Source organism: Dermacentor andersoni, chromosome 7 (assembly GCF_023375885.2).
Source record: "Dermacentor andersoni chromosome 7, qqDerAnde1_hic_scaffold, whole genome shotgun sequence".
Classification (NCBI taxonomy): domain Eukaryota; kingdom Metazoa; phylum Arthropoda; class Arachnida; order Ixodida; family Ixodidae; genus Dermacentor; species Dermacentor andersoni.
Window position 1 is genome coordinate 172,708,988 of NC_092820.1, and position 17,843 is coordinate 172,726,830.

The 17,843-nt window shown below is 44.2% G+C and overlaps 2 protein-coding genes across 5 annotated transcripts in view; both read left to right on the top strand.

The window, feature by feature from the left end:
- GCS2alpha (glucosidase 2 subunit alpha) overlaps nt 1-17,843 on the top strand; it is a 113,773-nt gene that overhangs the window by 42,406 nt on the left and 53,524 nt on the right. For 3 of the 4 annotated variants that reach the window (XM_055071687.2, XM_055071690.2, XM_055071691.2), the window contains 4 exons: nt 8,120-8,224; nt 8,714-8,789; nt 9,059-9,076; nt 14,693-14,866. In XM_055071687.2, the coding sequence (XP_054927662.1) occupies nt 8,120-8,224; nt 8,714-8,789; nt 9,059-9,076; nt 14,693-14,866 (373 nt within the window). The remainder of the gene's footprint in view (nt 1-8,119; nt 8,225-8,713; nt 8,790-9,058; nt 9,077-14,692; nt 14,867-17,843) is intronic. The other variant, XM_055071688.1, reaches the window with a different exon arrangement.
- LOC140219529 (uncharacterized) lies at nt 1,691-4,391 on the top strand. The gene has a single exon (XM_072289406.1). It carries the CDS (start codon nt 1,766-1,768, stop codon nt 4,280-4,282), a length of 2,517 nt encoding a protein of 838 aa, XP_072145507.1. The 5' UTR covers nt 1,691-1,765; the 3' UTR covers nt 4,283-4,391.

A 17,843-nucleotide genomic window follows, 5' to 3' on the forward strand; every position in this document is an offset into this window, starting at 1 on the left:
TATGAGCGAGAAGAATAAAGGGCAACAAGAGACTTGACTTTTGTTTTCACAATTGTACAAAGTGACAGATAATGACAGAGAAATGAGATAGTGACAGAGAAAGTGAAGATGAAGTTAACTGTTATGTTTAATTGAAATGTAGAAATATATGGGAAAATAAAATAAAAGTGCTCGAAAAGATAACTTGCTGCAGCTGGGGACGGAACCCATATCTCCACATCACACGTGCAGTTTCAATTGAACGTAACAATTAACTTCCGCTATGCTTTCTCTGCCTTCATTATCTGTCACTTAGTATGATTGTGATTACATGAGTGCATGCACACGACGTGAAAATAGTGCGATGCACTCGTAATGGCTGTTCACTGTGTAAACTTGGTTTCAGCAACTACAGTCCATGTTATGCTATTCGTCTTCTGAAGAGAATCTTTTATCAGATTCTCCCAAAACTGATCCCTGCAGAATTTCATCAATTTGTTCACTTTTTTAAATTTCTCATGTCACTAATTTAGGCCATAGAATGGCGTGCAATCTGTAAGGAGCTTGCTAGGTTCAAGGAGCTCCCTAGCACCTGGCTTAATTCTTTCTTGCGTGTTTTCCCTGCGACATTTCATATCTCTTAAATGCAAGTATCTTTCTGGTTTTGTCTAGAATGTTGTCTTACATTATGAACTTCCATCAGCAAAGTGCGATTTCCTTCTTTGCTGTGTGCCAAGTTCAACCACTAAGGATATATAGCTGCAGAAGAGAGCAGGTCGGAAACAGTGGCACAAAATAGTGATGAAGTTGTTGTCCGGGGCATGTTAGTTGATACTTGGGGAAGGCAACACATTCTCTTGTGAGACAGAGTGTGAGTGCACGGTTTTATTTAACACACAACCTCAATCGGTGTCCATTGAGAAACGCAAATTACCTTTCTAGTACAGTGAGCACTTCTATGTGTCTCTTCTTTAACTTCGCAGGGTTATCTGCAGGGTTCGCACAGCCCCTTGAAACCCTTGAATATCCTTGATATTGACAGTATAAGTTCAAGGGCCCTTGAAACTACTTGAATACCCGTGAGCTCCTTGTAATCCTTGAAAATCCCATGGGATTTGTTCAGATAGAGAAAATTAACGACGTACCTCTGCAAGTCACGCTGACTTTAAAGGCCCTTTCGCTTACGAATGCCCATGTAAACAAGCTGTGTTGACTAAAGGGCAACATCAAGAAGTTTCGGTTTTAAATCCCGCAGCCCCTACGTCGTCTGGCAACTAATATGCATCGGAAATCGAATCCAATCCAATGCGAGGCATATCGCTCGGTCGGTTATAGTGCCTAGAATATACTCTAGTGCACCGTCCACCGAGCGTCTGCAACGCACGACGTTGGCACGGGCAGTGATGCCTGCCGCCGCGGGCCACCAGACGGCTATGCCTGTCAGCACCATGCTAAACCGTGGGGAGTTCGACTGGCGTTCGTTTGCGATGCGTTGATTGCAATGCGTAGTTCAGTTCGCGCCTTGCTGCTGCTTTCGTTGCAGTCATTTCTTCTTGTGAGTGGGTGTTTTGCGTCTATGTGTGCGCTCGTCTGTCAAAAGAAACTAGACAGGTCGCGAAACTGCGATTTCCCAGACAGAGACGTGGAAACGGCTCCTCTCATTACCCAGCGCGTCCACAGACCCCGAATGTATTGCGGATTGAGACAAGAACATAACAGAGGCAGATCGCCGGGCAAATGGGGAGGCTCACGTCGTGTCTCGCATGAAGTCCGCCCAAGCCTCAGCATGGTTCGGCACAGTCTCGTAGTGCAGCGCACCAAGCGGCCGGCGGCGGCAGGCGTCACTCTCGGTGCTACCGCGACACCCGCGCTCGGCGCACTAGTGAGTGCTCTTTTAGGCGCTATAGTTGGACCGTCTGTCGGCCTCGTGCGCGCCATTTCAGTGAAGTTCGCGTTTGCTTTGTGTGTTTGCTTTGACAAGATCCCAGGCGGGAAGTGCAAGTTTCAGTCTGCGTGGCTGCAACATACGGACTATCGTCACTGGGTAAGACCGGAACCAAGCGATCCTTATCGAGCAAAGTGCGCAATATGTCAGAAGACGGTCGACATTGCAACGATGGGGGAATCTGCCTTGAAGAGCCACCAGAAAGGCGCGAAGCACCGATCCAAAACTGCAGCAGGTGAGGGCTGCTCACCCGTCGCAAGTTTCGTGCAAGCTGGAAATCTGACGTCCGCGGCTCCTTGTAAGCGTGAAACCACGGCAACTTCCTCTCGGGCTGCGACACTTGATGAAGACTGCAGAAAGCATGATTCCGTGATCGAAGCCGAGATTTTGTGGACGATGAAAGTTGTGTCGTCACACTACTCCTACAGCTCCAGTGGATCCATTTCTCAGCTATTCCAAAAGATGTTTCCGGATAGCGAGGTCGCGAGAAGCTTCACTTGTTCCGAGAAAAAATGCGCGTACGTCGCGTGCCACGGTCTACGCCCATTTTTCACTTCGCAGGTACAACAAATGATGGAGAAGTCTGACAATTTTGTTGTGCTTTTTGACGAAACCTTGAATGAATACCTGCAAAGAAAACAACTTGATGTTCACGTCAGATTGTGGAACAACTGTGAGGTGACAACCAGATACCTGACTTCGACATTCATGGGTCACAGCACAGCGGACGACCTTATGCAGAAATTGACGGAAACACTCGCGTCTTTTCCCCTGAGCAGGATTGTGCAGCTCTCGATGGATGGCCCGAATGTCAACTGGAGTCTTTTCAACAAGTTGCAGCAGCACATCAAGAATGACTTTCAAGTTCAGTGCTTGGATATTGGTTCATGTGGCTTGCACACAGTGCATAATGCTTACAAAGCAGGAATGCATGCGACGAGCTGGCCAGTCGACACCTTTCTGTCGAGCTTATTCTCACTCTTCCATGATGCACCGGCCCGCCGTGAAGATTTTGTTGAAGAAACAAGGAGCAAGCTGTTTCCACTTCCTTTCGTACCCCACCGTTGGGTCGAGAACGTGCCAGTACTGGAGAGAGCCCTGGCTATGTGGGAGCATTTGAGGCACTACACCGAAGCAGTGAGCGACCATAGGCTACCCTTGCCGAAATGTAGAGCGTATGAGAACGTCAGTGATTTTCTAAAGGACCAGCTTGCACTTGCGAAACTGAACTTTTCCCTAAACGTTGCAATGGTTGTGCAGCCTTTCTTGACTGTTTTTCAGAGTGATTCTCCAAGGACATTTTTTTTAGCGAAAGAGCTTGAAACTGTCTTGAGGAGCCTCCTTGCAAGGTTCATGAAGCGCTCGGTGTTGACAGAAGCCACGAGCATCACGAAACTGCTGCGAATTGATGTTCATGATACTGCCAATTACACGTCACTTGAGAAGGTGGACGTTGGACGAGTGGCTGAGAAGATCTTAAAGATCGGAAAAGCGACTACCAAGTGTGTCTTTGAATTTAGGGGTGAGTGTCGGAAGTTCATTGTGAACATGATCCTGAAAATCATGGAGAGAAGTCCTATTAGGTACCCTCTGGTTCGAGGGTTGTCATGTTTCGACCCCAGAGAGATGTCAAAGACAGAAATGTGCCTTGGGAAGCTGAAAGTTGTTCTTAACTGTTTAATTGACAGCAAGCTTCTTTCTGAGCACAAGAGGGATATTGTGTGCGCACAGTACATTCAGTTCTGCCAAGAAAAACGGCATGAACTGCAAAACTATGAAAGAGACCAGGAACGCCTTGACGTTCTCTTCGTGCGCCTTTTGAAGCATGACCCAGCGTTCTCGATGTTGTGGGAAGTACTGAAGGTCCTTCTCTTGCTTAGCCATGGGCAGGCGTCAGTAGAAAGAGGTTTCAGTGTAAACAAGCAGATCGCGGTCGAAAATATGGCAGAGCTCTCGTATATCTCACAACGAGTCATCTGCGAGGCCGTGAAAACCCACGGTGGGCTGCTTAACGTTCCGCTGTCGAAAGAATTGAAGTCATCAGTGCGCCAAGCCAGGCATAGGTATGCGTTATACATGGACGAACAGAAGAAGCAAGCTGTAGCACAGCAGGTAACCTTGAAGAGAAAAGAACTCGAGCTAGAGCTACAGAGCATGCAAGAGAAGAAGACAAAGCTCCAAAAAACTCTTAAGTGCTTGCAGGAGTCAGCGGATCGCTTTTCGGAAGACGCCGAAGCAAAAAATGACTTGACTTGTCTTGTCAAGGCCAACAGTTTCCGTCGAACAGCCAAAGAAAAAGAAGCGGAGATAACAGCTCTTGAAAGAGAAATTAATGCGAAAATAGGGCTCCTTTCCTAAGTCATGTGAGGAAATAAAATTATGCTAACACTCCTTGAATTCTGCCTTTTTGCATCCTTGAAATCCTTGAAATGTCCTTGAATTTTCAGCGAAATATTGTGTACGAACCCTGTATCTGTGTAGAACCTATGCTGTCCCATCTTTTGTACTTTTTGTTTGAGTTTGCACTACATTGCCTTCCCCAAGTACACTAACTTAAGGCTAAGGAGGCCTTTCATCAGTGTATCGACCTGAAACTGAAATTATGATGTACTATACCACGCTCAGGATGAGCTACAATGCGCAAGCACGTGGCAAAGTGCATTCTCCATCTAAACGGAGAGGGTTCTGCTGTTCCTGTTCTGCACGCGGCACCTTCATGCCTGCTTTCATTCTCTCCCCCAGTTCGGTGTGCAAAATATTGGTCTCACGAAAATTATGAGGACTGCAAGTAGCCACCTTTTGTGTGACCTGCATGTCATTCATTGTTCTATGCACTTTAACCGATGCAATGTTGCAAATAAGAGACCGCGACTTCGCAGCGGCGTTTATATTGTGTATACGGCGATTCCACGCAGAGAGTGAGAAAGGGCAAATGTAGGCATTGAGCTGTAATGCAGAAACCTGTGTGACATTGCATCGAGGGGCAATAAATCAGTCAGTCAAGAACTTGATTGAGGTCCTGAGAAGTTTCAAGCTGTTGGAGATCCCATGCGGGGAACTCCTCCGGCCAAAACCGTAGGTGACTCCCAAGTTCGGACGGGAACGTGGTGATCTCCGCCAGTTCTTGGGCCCTCTGGACGGCCTTGAGTTGGAGTTTGAGGTTCGGGCTTTTGAGGGCTTCTTCCCATTCAGGCTCACTGGAGAGAGGGCTCTTTGGTAACGTGGTACATTGGCATAGCATGTGCAAGAGTGAGCAATAAAGTTCTGGGCCGTCTGGGCAATTTTCCGGAATGTCTGAGTTACTGACTTAGTAGGCCTCGTGACGGATACGAGTCCATTTGTAGCATTCAAAACGCGGCCGCCTGCGCGCGTTCGAGTTTGGCGTACTCCCGGGAGTGGGTATTTGGTTCTGCCTTTTCGATAGTGTGAGATGATTTCTTGGTAAGTGAGTAGCGGGTCATTAAACTGAATGTCCAGCCCCTCGGAGGCCGTGGGACCGTCGCGGCGGGCAAGTTCTCGCGCACGGTTGTGGGTGGTTTTCATTAAGGTTAGCTTTTTGCGGGTGAATGTCTTTCCCCATGTGAGCGGGGAACCAGGAGAGGCACTGTTTGCCCTCTTTTGAGCTCGCTAGTAGTATATGCACTACTTTAGATACGTTGCTGCATTCGTAGGCCCGAATTGCGGCACACGACTTCTTGAAGACATTGGTTAATGTGGGGTCTGCCATGGCGATGGCTACGGCTATTTGTTCTGCTTTAGCGCTGGTGGTTGTTTTAACCAATGCAGATGATCGTAACTTTCCGTTGCCGCCCACGACTGCTATAGCGAAAGTGGATGTGTTGCCGTACTGGCTGCGTCCACAAATGCGGTTGCTTCACGATCTGCGTCGATGCAGTCAAGAATCGCGCGGGCGCGGCAGGCTTTGAAAATGCGCACATGAGAATATTTTGCTAGACTCAAATGTTCCTGCTCTTACACTAATACGTATGTCCATAGCGTAATCGTTGCGTAGGTGCGCGCACTCAAGAAAACTGTTTGGTTGTGTGCCCATCAAAAAAAGCAAACACATGTGACATACTTCCACTAATCTTCATCTTGTCGCCAACCAGAGGCAATTAGTTTTCGCGAGTGTCAAAAAAAAAAAAAGAGGAAGCAACAAATGCATGCACGGCGGCATCCTTCCTATGTGCGCCCCTGTGAGCACTAAACGAGTGAGAAACAAGTGGTCGCCCTTTGAGCAGTTAGTAACGAGATAGCCATCAGTTTTGCAAGTGCAAGAAGCCGAAACCGCCCGCGGAACAAAACCTAAACAGCCGCCTGCGCGCCCGCCCGCGTGCGCCAATGCACGAGCGGTAGTATATAGACCCGGAGGAGCTAAATTGCTCTAAAACAAACCATGCAACGAAAACTGAGAGAGGGAAGCACGCAAAAAAATTCTCTGTATTCCCACATAGTGGCAGCACATGACAGAAAAGAAAAAGTTAGGGAATTAGCGCGCTTTTTAAACGTACAGACAGCGCCGTAAATATATGGCATCGACCATTTTTGGACTTAATCGCGGCGCTGTATATTTACGTCATTGGCCCTTAAAGGGTTAAGGTGTGAATGCAGTGCCAACCAATGCCACTATCTAACCCAGGAGAATGCTTCGCCACGCACTCGCATGTTGTAGTTCATATTGAACGTGATAGTACAGTTGCAGACGTTCAGCACAGATTAAGTGAACAGTGCCAAGGTATTCATATTACAAGTGCTACTGCCTATTTCTGCTGTTTCCTTCTCTCTCGAACATCAGCCGCAGCAACCAGATGTCATATCGGGTTGTGTCGTTATCGTGAAAACATATACATTTAAACTTTTATGTAACAAAATCAGTAAAATCAGGTTGTTATATTGAAATTTCAATGTATTGAAATCGACCGTTTATGCAAATAAATAGTCACCAAACTATTTTTGTTACACAGAAGGGGCCGCAAATTTTTCTGCATTATTGGGCAACTGGAAAAGGCAAATTTGAACAATAAAAAAAATATTTCATTGAACATGAAAGCCGATGATGAGAGATATGGTTTCATGCCATGTGGAAGATTTCAAATTGGTGGTACGAAGAAAAGCCAGCCACGCTTTCCCGTCCACTGCACTCCTGTGGCTGACAGTGGGAGGACACTATCATGAACAGCACTGGAAGAGGCGAGTGAATACTACATCTGCCTCTCGTTTCAACTCTTTGAAACTTCAGATTATTCGACCTCCAGCATGAAATGCGCAGGAAGATGGCGCACGATCCCACGGCATCTCAGCTTGCCCAATCTTTGCACACATGGCAGGTTGCCTCTAAAACAAGGTGTGCAGGCTGCGTATGAACTCGGTCACATTGACCGCCATGGGCAGCCATGGCCGCGCTAGAACTCGCTCCCCTAACCCGTTTCCTCTGTGCTCGTGGGGGAAGATGGCGCACATCAAGTCGCCACCCTTCACTGCTTACCCTTGCAAGCTTTCACTCACACCTAAAGTATACAGCGTGCAGGGCAAGATAGGATCTTATTGCACTTGGACTTTATGCGGTACATGATGCTGCTCAGCTTCAGTGGCACGGCGCACAATTCGAGAGTGCGATAGCAAGCCACCACATGTTACCCAAGCATTTGACCATCTGTATCTGCGGAAGTTCCCATTTAATTTCTCTGTATTCGTTCGTGGCAGCAGTGAAACTTCGTTATACTGAAATCTTGTGTAAGCATACCTCGTTAAGTTGAGGCTCAAAATACATGGTGTTTTATGGACAAGAAGTTATAAAGAAATTTCATTATATTCAAATTGAGGTTTAATGATTTTGGTATTGAGGCGCACTGTTACCTCCACCATTCGAAGACCTGGCTGACCAATTTCAAGTAGCTTTCTACTCCATGGTTGTGAATACAGGTTTGCTTGGTTAATGAGGTGCAAGATCAGGTGTTCTGTTACTACGTTTGAATAGATGTATATTATCTCAGACATTACATCTAACCGACCAAGCAAGCATGCTTTCTCACCAACAGAAGAAGCAAATGCTCCAAATTGACCAGTGTGCTTGGACATTGTATTTGTTGCTGCACTGTATTTGTGGGAATGTGCCAACTCTGGAAATGTGCAACTGGTTGCACAAGTTGCGGCAGCCTGTGCAAGGGTGTACTGATGACATTGAAATCATCGCAGTGGCTCGTCAGACCCAGTACGGATGTACAACCTGGATGTCTTCGAGTATGAGGTGGACAATGTCATGGCTCTCTACGGCAGTGTGCCCCTTATGCTAGCTCACAGGTATGCATGTTTCTTATTTGCATATTGCAATTTATTGAAACCATTTGCCATGATGGCGGAGCTGCTGTGGCGTTCTGCGGCCAAGCATGAGGTCATGGGTTTGATTCCCTTCCACGGTGGCTGCATTTCAATGGTCTGTAGTGCGATACACTCGTGTTTGGGTGCACATTAAAGAACCCCATGTGGTTGAAATTAATCCGAAACTCCCCACTACGGCATTTCTTGTAGTCCTGCTTTGCTTTGGGGTGTTAAACCCTGTGATTTAATTGGATTGAAGCTATTGAATTGCTAAAGTAGCACATATCCTTGCATAAGCCAAGGATGGGAAAGTTGACTGATGAGATGTGTACAGTCCTTTGCCGAATCGCATGCAAATCATGCCCCTGCACCATTTTGTGATGCAGTAGAAGTATGCAGTATGTTTTAAATTTGTTGCTCTTATCTCGCTGTACAAAGACTACGTGGCGATGAATGATGGTGCTTTTGCAGTGAATCCAGGACGGTGGGAGTGCTTTGGCTGAATGCTGCTGAGACTTGGGTGGACATTGAGCCAAACTCCAAGCAGGTCAGTAAGCCTTCGACCACCTGTTTATACTTCTATGTGTCAGAATGTTAAATTACAGTCCCACTCGCATAAACTAAAATTCCTGAGGCCTGCACATTTTTCATTTCAACTGTCTTTGAACTGTGTTTGTGAAGTTGAATGAAATTTGATCCAAAATGGAATTCTAGTTTAACGCTTGGGCAGATACATTTCAGATACATTCACGTACATTCATAGCTTTACAGTTGTATGGGTAGGGCTTTGAAATGAACCACTGTTGTCTCTTGCAGGAAAATGGCCATGACATGGTAAACACACCCAGCTGCGTCTTTCTTTTTGGCTATACTGCTGCACCAGCGACTTCCTAAAAGCTGAAATTTCATGCATTAATTTCTTCACCTCCAGCCCATGCTATTGATTCCTCTTGAACAGCAACATCTTATGTACACTTACATCCACATAGTCAGTTGCTAACAGAGAACTTCTTGCACACTGCTTAAAATAGTACACTTCTTAGCGTGTACAGTAGAACCTCGATGATATGATCCTGTTACATACAATTTCCCAGTGCCAACATTCACAATTGAGAACACAAAAGGTTATCCAATACAATTATGCTTCTTTTTTACCGGTTCATAAGTCTCCGGAAAACACGCTCTTTCAGTACCAACGTTCAATACGTCTCCAAACTGCAATCGTATGATATGTTTTCTGGCCACTAGATCTCATGTAAACAAGAAAAGGTGTGAGGCGTACGCAACAGTAGCCCCTCGTGCAGCAGCTTCCCCGCACTACTTGCCTGCTCATCTCACGTGAAATATGCTGGCACATAGACAATTTCTGATTCCGGTACCAGCAAATCTCCTCCCTGGTTGTTGCGCGCTGCATTCACAGCTATCTCTGCCAAACCTATTACAACAAGCTTCTTCACCTATCTGCTTCTCAGCACGTGGAGCATAGTGCCATTGGAAGCATACTGTATGATTTTAATAGGCAACAACTCAAGCTCATTGTCGTTCCCTACTGCAGGCAGAGCAAAGTGAGTGTCATGTTTCACTCTGGCTGCATTGTAGGCATCGTATTGTGGCATCACTCACTAGCTTGATTTCATTTTGATTTCCCATTGCTGTCTTAAAACACTACACAATAAGCAAATGACAACGTGAATCTCGGGTCACTGGGGCCCTACCAGCTCGACGCACATTGGTGTCTTGTGCCACAAGGATTCACACCGAGTGGGCAAGTCGCAACTTCCTGTTAAAATGCCCCACCTGAAGAAGGCACTGACCCAGAACGAATTTGAGGAGCGCAAATGCAAACTCACAGAAGCCGCAAAAACTATATGCACCTCGGGACACTCGAACTTGCCGCACGTCAGCTTCTCATGCTTTAATGATTCGCTAACGCTTCACATAACATAGACGTCAACTACAGCTGAGTCTGCCAAACGTTTTATTGATGTTGATCGCACATATTTTCGGTTATTACGTTTTTTGTACCGTTTATTTTTTCTAAAACGTATCAACGAGGTTCTGCTGTATTTCTGTCACACAACAGCGATGGCAAGTGTTGCGGCATGACAAAATTGCACTCTTAATGGTGTAAATTGTGCTTCTAATGAGGCATTCAATTTTACAAAACTACATCAAGACTGTAAGTTGGGCCAGTTGGTTGGGATTCATAGTAACATTCGTTACAGCTCAACACAAGACAAGGACAAAAGAAAGTATGAAACCTTCTTCAGTGTCGTATCATACTTCCTTTTGTCCTTGTCTTGTGTTGCGATGTAACGAACCTTACTATGAATTTACAAAAGTACATGCTCAAGGGTATAGTATCTGCACCCCATACTCTTTACATCGTTACATTCTAATTGAACCCTTCCGGGTGTAAATATTTAGCGTGCATGGTTTCTTGTAAAAAACAGCGGTGACTGTAACATGGAGAACAAAAGAATCGCACGGACTAGCTCTCATCCTTGTGTTCTGTCTGTCTGTGTTTGAGTCGCACGCTGCTTTTCACAATGAATCTAAAACAACTTTCCCATCTTTCACCCTTGTTGCAGGGTATGGTTTGCCAGGACATTTACCGGTCCCTAATGGGTTTATGCGAAAGCATTATGTCTCGTGAGCTAGAAAAGCCGGCGTTGTCTGCAACGAGTTGTAAAAAAAATTGTCATCATACTGACGTCAGTAGCAATAGAGAAATAGGCAGAGTAAAGTGAATTAAGGTTGGTACAAATTCGAGTAAGGCAGATTAAAGTGGATTAAGGTAGAGCTATGAAGTCGTAGTACTTTCGCATTTGAATCACGTAAGGATACTTAAGTGACTATCAATTTCCTTTTTTTTTTTTTTTTTTTTGCCTTGCTCGGATGTAATACGGCTTTTGTGACCCCTCACAATTTATCAGTCAGTAGTACTTCTCAATAAATTTGGCAAATTTTTTTTGTTAGTTGTGTTTGAGTTGCGGTAGCTTGTCTCTAACAAAAGAAAAGCAAGAACTTCATATCCATTCTTCAGAATACCCAGGTTGGTTTCGGTTTCTGCAATTTTCTTGATTGTGAGTGCTGTGCGGTGTGTGGCACAGAAGTTTGAGTTTGGTACTGCACTTCCTTATTTCTTGCTTCTCTTGCAAGTAAATTTAATTGCCCTTTTTTATGAAGCTTTGAAAACAATGTGACACTGCAAGGCCTACTAAAGGCATGGCTGTCAGAGATATTACTGCAGTTCTAGTATTCACATTGTGTTTTACATCCAGAAGTTTGCGTTCTGAGCACCAGTTGCAGTGGCATGCACTTGTGAGCTGCATTAGTGGCACGTCAAAACTGACCATAACAGCAAGTCGAACTCTTGGAAAGAGGAACACGGGTGAATTGTTCTTGGCCATTAGCGGCACAATTATGTGCTTATGTTCATTAAGCAGAGAGACAAAAAGGGCAGTTTGCAAATATTGAGCAGAAAATACAGAAATACAGTAGAAATTCGAAAACCTGATTGCATTTATCTGATACTCAACAAAGGGCGGTGGAACTGCTAAATATTCGAACTGCTCAGGTGGTTATTGAATGTTCCTGAACAAAGTTTGACCTAGACAGAACCTTCAGTTCCAATCAGTAAGTGGAACTTATTTAGGTTACTTGCAGAATTGAACATTGTTCTGCGAATATTGATGATATTAGTGAATTTGGGCTCTAGACGCTTTAGATTTCCTTTCTTCCAAGTACTGAGGCACGCTGCTGGTTGAAATAAGAATTGAATATATTAGGTCTGGCAGCTTTCTACATTGTCACCACAAGTACAGACCTATGAGGTATCTTCAACCATACAGTTATAACCTCCTGTTTTTGTTAACATTTGCATAGCTGCCAACTTTTACCATCTTATTGTAAGATGCCCACTTTTTAGCACCAATTTATGGTTGTATTGACACAAATATTTAACTATTTTTCATTTGCATGTATAGTTTAGGTCATCCAGTTTTTCGGACCCATTGATGACATGGGCGTAGCAGTGACATCAACTGATAGAACTAATGTATAATGGCAACAGAATCTTTGACAGCGGTTATGTGACTACGGCTAAACCTTTATGTAATCAACTCAGTCAAATGGGCAATTTGCTTTGTTATACTGAAATTTTGTTGTATCGAAATTTGACCATTTATGCAAATAATTACTATATGTGCACGATTCTACGGTGTCACCAATTGTAACGTGCAGTTACATTACCACCCAAATATTAAAGAATAAGTAACTTGGTGCTGATTCTACCGCACACGTCAAGTAATGAAACCTGAGTGGACTCACTCCGTGTTGAAACAGTATTACAGAACATACAAAGGCACACAGACACACACACAGCTGTATTTTAATGGCTAGTGGCTATCGGCATCCGACGACACAATATTTTTGCTGTCTACCGACCACAGAAAGTCATCTTCAGTTCCATTTAATGCATTAGAAATGTAATACTTTTGGAGGCTCGCACAACCATCGTCTGTAGGAGGGCATTCCACACACCATGGATCCAACTTGCGATCTCTTGCAGCGTCACTTTTTTCAGACGACTCGTTCGATGGCACTGTGGCTAGCTATCTTGTGTAGAGCTTTTTTTTTTAGAGTAAGAATTGGCTTTATTTTTTATTTTGAGTAGAATAAGTTATGATTGTAATGTGCATGCAAATTTGAACACACCATTCATTAAAGGAGTGTGTGTTGGAATTGTGCAAATACGCTAGTCACTGATATTTTTTCAGAAACATAAGGGGCCGCAAAGATTTCTGTATCATTGGGCAGTATGAAAAAGCAATCTTGATTGAGAAAAAAAAAATTCATTTTGGTGAATTTGAGTCGGTGACGAAAGATAGTTTCATGCCATGTGAACATCTTGACATCGGTGGTACAAAGCGAAGCCAGCCACGCTTTCCTGTCCACTCCGCCCCTGTGGCTGACAGCGTTGTCCTCAGTGGGACAAAACTATCATGAAAAACGCTGGCAGCAGGGAGCAAATGCTATGCTTGCCTCTCACTTCAACACTTCTCCGAAACTCTAGATTATGCAATCTCCAGTACTAAATGTGCTGGAGGACAGCGTACATGATGCCCCGCCATCTCAGCATGGCTACGTTTTGCACAGGCAGCAGATCACCTTTAGAATGGGGTGCATGGGCTGTGTATGCGCTGAGCCGTGCTTGCAGCCATGTGCAGTCATGGCGGCGCTAGAAAAGGACTTGCTCAAACCTGACTCCCCCCAGCCCCTTCTTTTCCCACCCTTTCTCGCGCGCGCTTGAATGCATTACTTTTAGTTTGCTCAGGTCCCCCCTTTCCCCTCGCTCATGCAGAAAGATGGTGCTCATCAAGCCACCATCCTTCTCGGCTCATCCTTGCAAACTTTCACTCAAACCTAAAGCATACAGTGCACCTGTGGGGCGCTATAGGCTCTTATTGCACTTGGACTTCATACGAAACATAACACTGCACCGTTTCCGAGGTCGCTCTTCATAGCGCAGCATGCTATTTGCGAGTTGCACTGTAAGCAGCCACTTGTAGTTCAACCATTTGACCATCTGCATCCGCAGAAGTTTCAATTTATTGTATACCTTTGTGGTGGCAGTGAATTTTCATTATTGTGAAATCGTGCATAAACACACTTCAGTATATTGAGGTTTCAAATGCATGGTGTTCTATGGACAGGAAGCTATAAAATGTTAAATACTTCATCATATTCAGAATTTCGTTATAGAAAAGTTTGTTATATTGAGGTTTAACTGTATTGTATTAATGAACTCCAAAAACATTGTTGCTTGTCCGCAGCACAGATCATTGCTGCTGCAATGATCTGTGCTGTATAGGGCAGATAGGGCAGATTGCCTGTTCACAGCATCCCTACAGAACAGTCTGCGAGTCTAAAATAGTAAACATATTGAATATTTGAATAATTCCTTGTATTTTGCATTAAATTATGGTATTTCTTGCCTTCCACTGTAGTGTTTTTTGAATATTAAGGTTAGTAGGTCCAAATTTGGTTAGTCATATATTTCTTTACAGTGACAAATGAAAGCTAACATAGTGTTTCTGTAAGTAAGGGAGTTTCTTTAAATGATTCTTCTTTTCTTAATTTTTGGAAATCTGACCCTTCAGAAATAATTGGTCCTTCAAACATTTTGTTCTACACATTAAACTCAGTTTAGTGATACTATGTTCACCCTGATTTTCTAATTTTTTGCACCTTAAGATTATTAAGAAGCTGAGACAAGGCTGAAAGCTTGAAAGGCAGACTTTTAAGAAGAGTTGTTTACAGTATCCTGCAAGAACACTGCATGTGGCTGCCCAAGCACCTTGCTGGTTTGTGACCACACTAGTATGCAGTATCCGCCTAGGGACTTTCAGCAGCGTTAAAAGAATGCTGTGATGCTTTTCATCACAGGGTGTGCTGTCGTCGGTTGTGGACTTCGTGAAGCGTAGCCCGCCGCCCAATCACCGGGAGACTCACTGGTTCTCTGAGAATGGCCTCATCGACACGTTTTTCTTGCTGGGTCCAGGGCCAAAAGATGTCATGCGCCAGTACCGGTCCCTCACAGGAACCACACCACTTCCACCGGTGAGGTTTTGGTTTCGTTTGCCTATTGTGATTTGGTTGATCTTGTCAGCATTGCTTGCTTTATACTCGGCCATCAAGAGCTCGTAATACCATCGCCAGCTTTTGGCTGTACAGAGAGCCTGCGATGCGGCAGTTAGGTTAGGCCTAACTGTCCCCACATGGGAGCAGCCCGCAGTGTCACCCTAAGGGGCAGCACTTATCACGATTCTTTTAATAAAGTTCTTTGTGTCCATATCCGTTATTTCCATGACTTGTCGCCAGAGGTCGACAAAACAGAATTTACTCACTCGCAAAATATACGTTCAGACTTGGAGCCAGCAGAATCTCAAACAGGCTCACTTCAACGCAGTTCGCACTGAACTCGAACTTTCTTGCAAAAATAAACAGGTTTACACAGTAATTGTACAACTACGTGGCATGGCATCATCTTGTCTGCCATTTTCCAGGCACTGGTTGCTGACGAATGGCAGTTCATGCATACTAGAGCATATGTACATTAGCACAACGGTAAGGATAATGGCCGGGCACAAAGGTGGGGGAGCAGGTCGGCCATTGACGCAGTGCCGAATGCCCAGCCCGAGTTCGCAGCTGCAGCTGATGACACAAACAATGGCTACAGTTTGTACTTCACACAAAACAGTGGCAGGTAGTATAAACTGATGTCTTAAGTTTATCTTTTTCAACAAGCGACGACCATTGTCAAATCTGTAGCACGAATGAGAGCCGCTGTACAAGGCAAATTCAGCTCTAAACCCACGTCTGGCTGCCGCTGCACTGCATGGAGACTGCTCAACTGCATCAGGCACCACGCAGTCTGGAAACCGCGAGTAGCATCTTATCCTTTCTCTGCGTGAATTGATGCAATGAGAAATAAAGCGTACTCAAAACGGTGCATTTTGCAATCGTCAGCGGTTGTTTGCTTGGCACTGAACCACCATCAGTGTGGGCAGCAGTGGTCCGTTGTGTGGCACACCACCGTGACAAGCTTGCTGCTGGTGTATTTGTTCTTTAAGAAAAAGCATATTTTCGAAAATTCTACAAGCAGCCAGAAATAGTGCGCAGCTTGTGTGCAGTGCACTGCCGCAGCAAAGTGCCGCAGCAAAGTACATTACTTTGCCGCACCAAAGTATATTGTACAGTTAAATATCAATATAACGATGCAGGTAAAATCGAGAATTTGCTTCATTATATTGAAATTCAACCTTTTATGCAAGCAAGTACAGTCGCTGATTGATTTTTTTTACATGGAGGGGGACCGCAGAATTTTCCGAATTATCGGGCAATTGGAAAAAGCAAATTTGAAGGAGAAAACTATTTTGATGAATTTGAGAATAGGTGACGAATGATACGGTTTTATGGTCACGTTGACAATATCTTCACATAGGCGGTACAAATTAAGCGAAGCCAGCCATGCTTTTGCATGCACTCTGCCCCCGCAACTGATAGTGTCGCCCGCACTGGGACTACGCTATCATGAAAAGCGCCGGCAGCGGGGAGCAAATGCTTCTTCTGCCTCTCGCTCCAACGGGTCACCAAAACTCGAGATTACGCAACCTTCAATACTAAACGCGCAGGAAGACGGCTTGCATGGTGTCACGGCGGATTACCTGTGAAGCAGGGTGCCCGGCTGCTTTATACTGCGATCTTGTTCCCTTTGCTTGTGCGTGATGCCACCATCTTTCTTTTTCGCCCTCGCAGACTTTCTCTCACACCTAAAGCACGAAGTGCCTGAGGCGCAGTAGGATCTTATCGCACTTGGACTTTATATATAACATGATACGGCTTCAATTCGGTGGTCGCTCTTGTCGCGGGCCACGTGATTTGAGAGGTGCAAGCAGCCGCTTGTAATTCAATCATTTGACCCTCTGCATCCGCGAAAGTTTCCATTTATTGTCTGGCATTCCTTTGCTGCGAAAGCAAAACTTCTTTATATTGAAATCGCATACAAACACACTTCGTTATATTGAGGGTCTAAATATATGGTGTTCTATGGACAAGAGGCTATAAAAAGTTAAATACTTAGTTATATCGAGAATTTTGTTATATTGAAGTTTGTGGTATCGAGGTTTAACTAGTAATACACACAGACAATTTGCCCAACGATTTGTTTGTTGCAGCCAGTAGTCCGTTACAGCCAGATCTCTAAAAGTGGAATTGGCTGTATTGATATATAAGGCAGACCAAACTAAGTGAGAATAGCCTGTTATACATATCTGAAAGTATTTTTCCAGATCCGTTGGGCATGGAATGTATTACTGTTACACACAATCACATATTGTGATTTCAAGTGATTAAATTTAGGGGGCGACCTACTTTGTTTCTTCTCATCAATATGTGTGCTAAAGTAATTATGGCTCAACAGTTGATTAGCTTAATTTTATTAATTATCAATTATGCATGTTTATTTCCAGTGTAAGTAAGTCAGCTCATTGAGTAGATGTGTGCTGTATGTCACAGATTTTTTAAAATTCTGTTAATGTTCAAAAACAACACCCAGTATATTACTGTGTTATACAGAGTCGCACGTGATTACAAGTGAGTAAGCGTAGGAGGTGATCTACTTTGTCATTCTCTACCTGTGTTCTGTTCCTGTGTATTAGTACCTTAATCATCTAAAGTCCAACTTAGCAATACAAGTTGGTGTACATAGGCCACTTTTAACTTTTGTGTTATCTTTTCTTTAATATTTGTACAAGTCAGCATTTTGGCAGTAAATGATCAGGCAATATCATTAGTAAAACAGATGGTGTGCTGGTTCACATCAAGTTGAACTTTAAATATCTTCCTGCCTACTCAAACAAATTATGTTGCAACAAAGTCTGCCAATTTACTACTTCAGAAGTAACACAGCACAATATTATATACATTATTATTAAAAAGCCTACTTGATTATTTTATGTACATCTGTGGGCATGAATCCTACTTAACTAAGTGCTATAGGTCTACCTCAGTGGCTTCACAGTATTGGTTGTAAACT